Source organism: Limulus polyphemus, unplaced genomic scaffold, assembly GCF_000517525.1.
Source record: "Limulus polyphemus unplaced genomic scaffold, Limulus_polyphemus-2.1.2 Scaffold9165, whole genome shotgun sequence".
NCBI lineage: Eukaryota > Metazoa > Arthropoda > Merostomata > Xiphosura > Limulidae > Limulus > Limulus polyphemus.
In genome coordinates, this window is record NW_013674775.1 from 20,949 (window position 1) to 22,650 (window position 1,702).

The 1,702-nt window shown below is 39.6% G+C and overlaps 1 protein-coding gene across 1 annotated transcript in view; it reads left to right on the top strand.

The window, feature by feature from the left end:
• The first annotated feature begins 578 nt into the window (after positions 1-578).
• LOC106475783 (protein odd-skipped-related 2-like) overlaps positions 579-1,702 on the top strand; it is a 4,676-nt gene continuing 3,552 nt past the window's right edge. Inside the window, exon 1 of the mRNA XM_013936459.2 lies at positions 579-1,373. Coding sequence (XP_013791913.2) covers positions 760-1,373 — 614 coding nt within the window. The 5' untranslated portion in view covers positions 579-759. The remainder of the gene's footprint in view (positions 1,374-1,702) is intronic.

Consider the following 1,702-nt stretch of genomic DNA (forward strand, 5'->3'; position numbering starts at 1 on the left):
GTTTTACAGTAAGTAAAACTAGTGTTTTTACTGTAAGTAAAACTAGTGTTTTTACTGTAATTAAAACCAGTGCTTTACAGTAAGTAAAATTAGTGTTTTTACTGTAACTAAAACTAGTGTTTTACAGTAAGTAAAACTAGTATTTTTGCTGTAATTAAAACTAGTGTTTTTACTGTAACTAAAATTAGTGTTTTACAGTAAGTAAAATTAGTGTTTTACAGTAAGTAATTATTCTTCATCCAATGATGCACCTGAGAATTTATATTTACCAGCTGGAATGGGTTGATTTCATATACATATGTATTGGGCATTGCACGTGGGCGGCCCAGAACAAGTCATAAGCTTTTGTTGTATTTCTTAAAACCCACGAGTTCATTTTTGATCCGTTCTAGCCCTCTGTGCGATGATTGTGTGTTTCAGGACTGTGATTTATAACGTCAGGTGGTGACATTACGTGACCCTTGATGTTGATTAGCGTATAAAAGAGAGCATTGTATGTGTACAAGTCTATTGTGCAGGTGTGGGTGGGTCGATACGTGGAACGAAAGATGATGCTCCGCTTCTTTATATAGTTGTTAATTTATTTTCCATTTTTTATTTTTGTCACCAGATGTCGCCCGACAGAAGACGCCACTAGCGGCAAGTATAAAATTTCCATCAGCAGACAGAAACAAGGTCTCTTCTTCTGTTGATCTTACATTGAACTCATCTTGGCACTGCAAGCCCCTCATCTTTCCAAACTCTAAACAAGACTTTCCTATGATGCATCCCTCAGCTATGCCACAGCCCATCTACCCTCGACCTCAATTGCCCCTGGCCCCCTTACCACTTCTTCCTGCTTACGCAATGGCAGGTTGTGGCCATCAGTTTGGTGCTTATCCTTTTCTGTATACTATTGGACAAATCAAACAAGAATCTACAAAAGACGTCGAAGTTCCAGGACTAACATCTCACCTTAACGTCCAACCAACAACATCCAATATTTCAAACGTTGCTAAACACAAAACCTCAAAGTTTGACTTTTCACGACTAGCAGAATCAGCGACATCTAAAGACGACGAGACTTTACCCACAGGAGTAGAGAAGCCAGTGGGTTCTCTTCCAGTGATAACGGGTCACTCCTTTCCATTTATTACTCCTTACTATAGCATCGGTCCTATAGGGTATAATTCAGGGTTTTATGAACGGAAGGGTTCCCGTGGTCGAGGGTCATCAAGACCAAAGAAGGAGTTCATCTGCAAGTACTGTCAACGTCGATTCACCAAATCCTACAACCTGTTAATCCACGAAAGGACACACACAGACGAAAGACCGTACACGTGTGACATTTGTCACAAAGCATTCCGGAGACAAGATCATCTGCGAGATCACAGGTAAGATGCCTTCTTTTCATGTTGTGTTTAGTTATCTGTCACAAAGCATTCCAAAGATAAGATAATCTGCTAGACCACAGGTAAAATGCTTTCATTTCATGTTGTGTTGAGCTGTCTGTCACAAAGTTTTCAGGAGATAATATCATCTGCTAGACCACAGGTAAGATGCTTTCATTTCATGTTGTGTTGAGCTGTCTGTCACAAAGTTTTCAGGAGATAATATCATCTGCTAGACCACAGGTAAGATGCTTTCATTTCATGTTGTGTTGAGCTGTCTGTCACAAAGTTTTCAGGAGATAATATCATCTGCTAGACCCAAGGTAAGATAC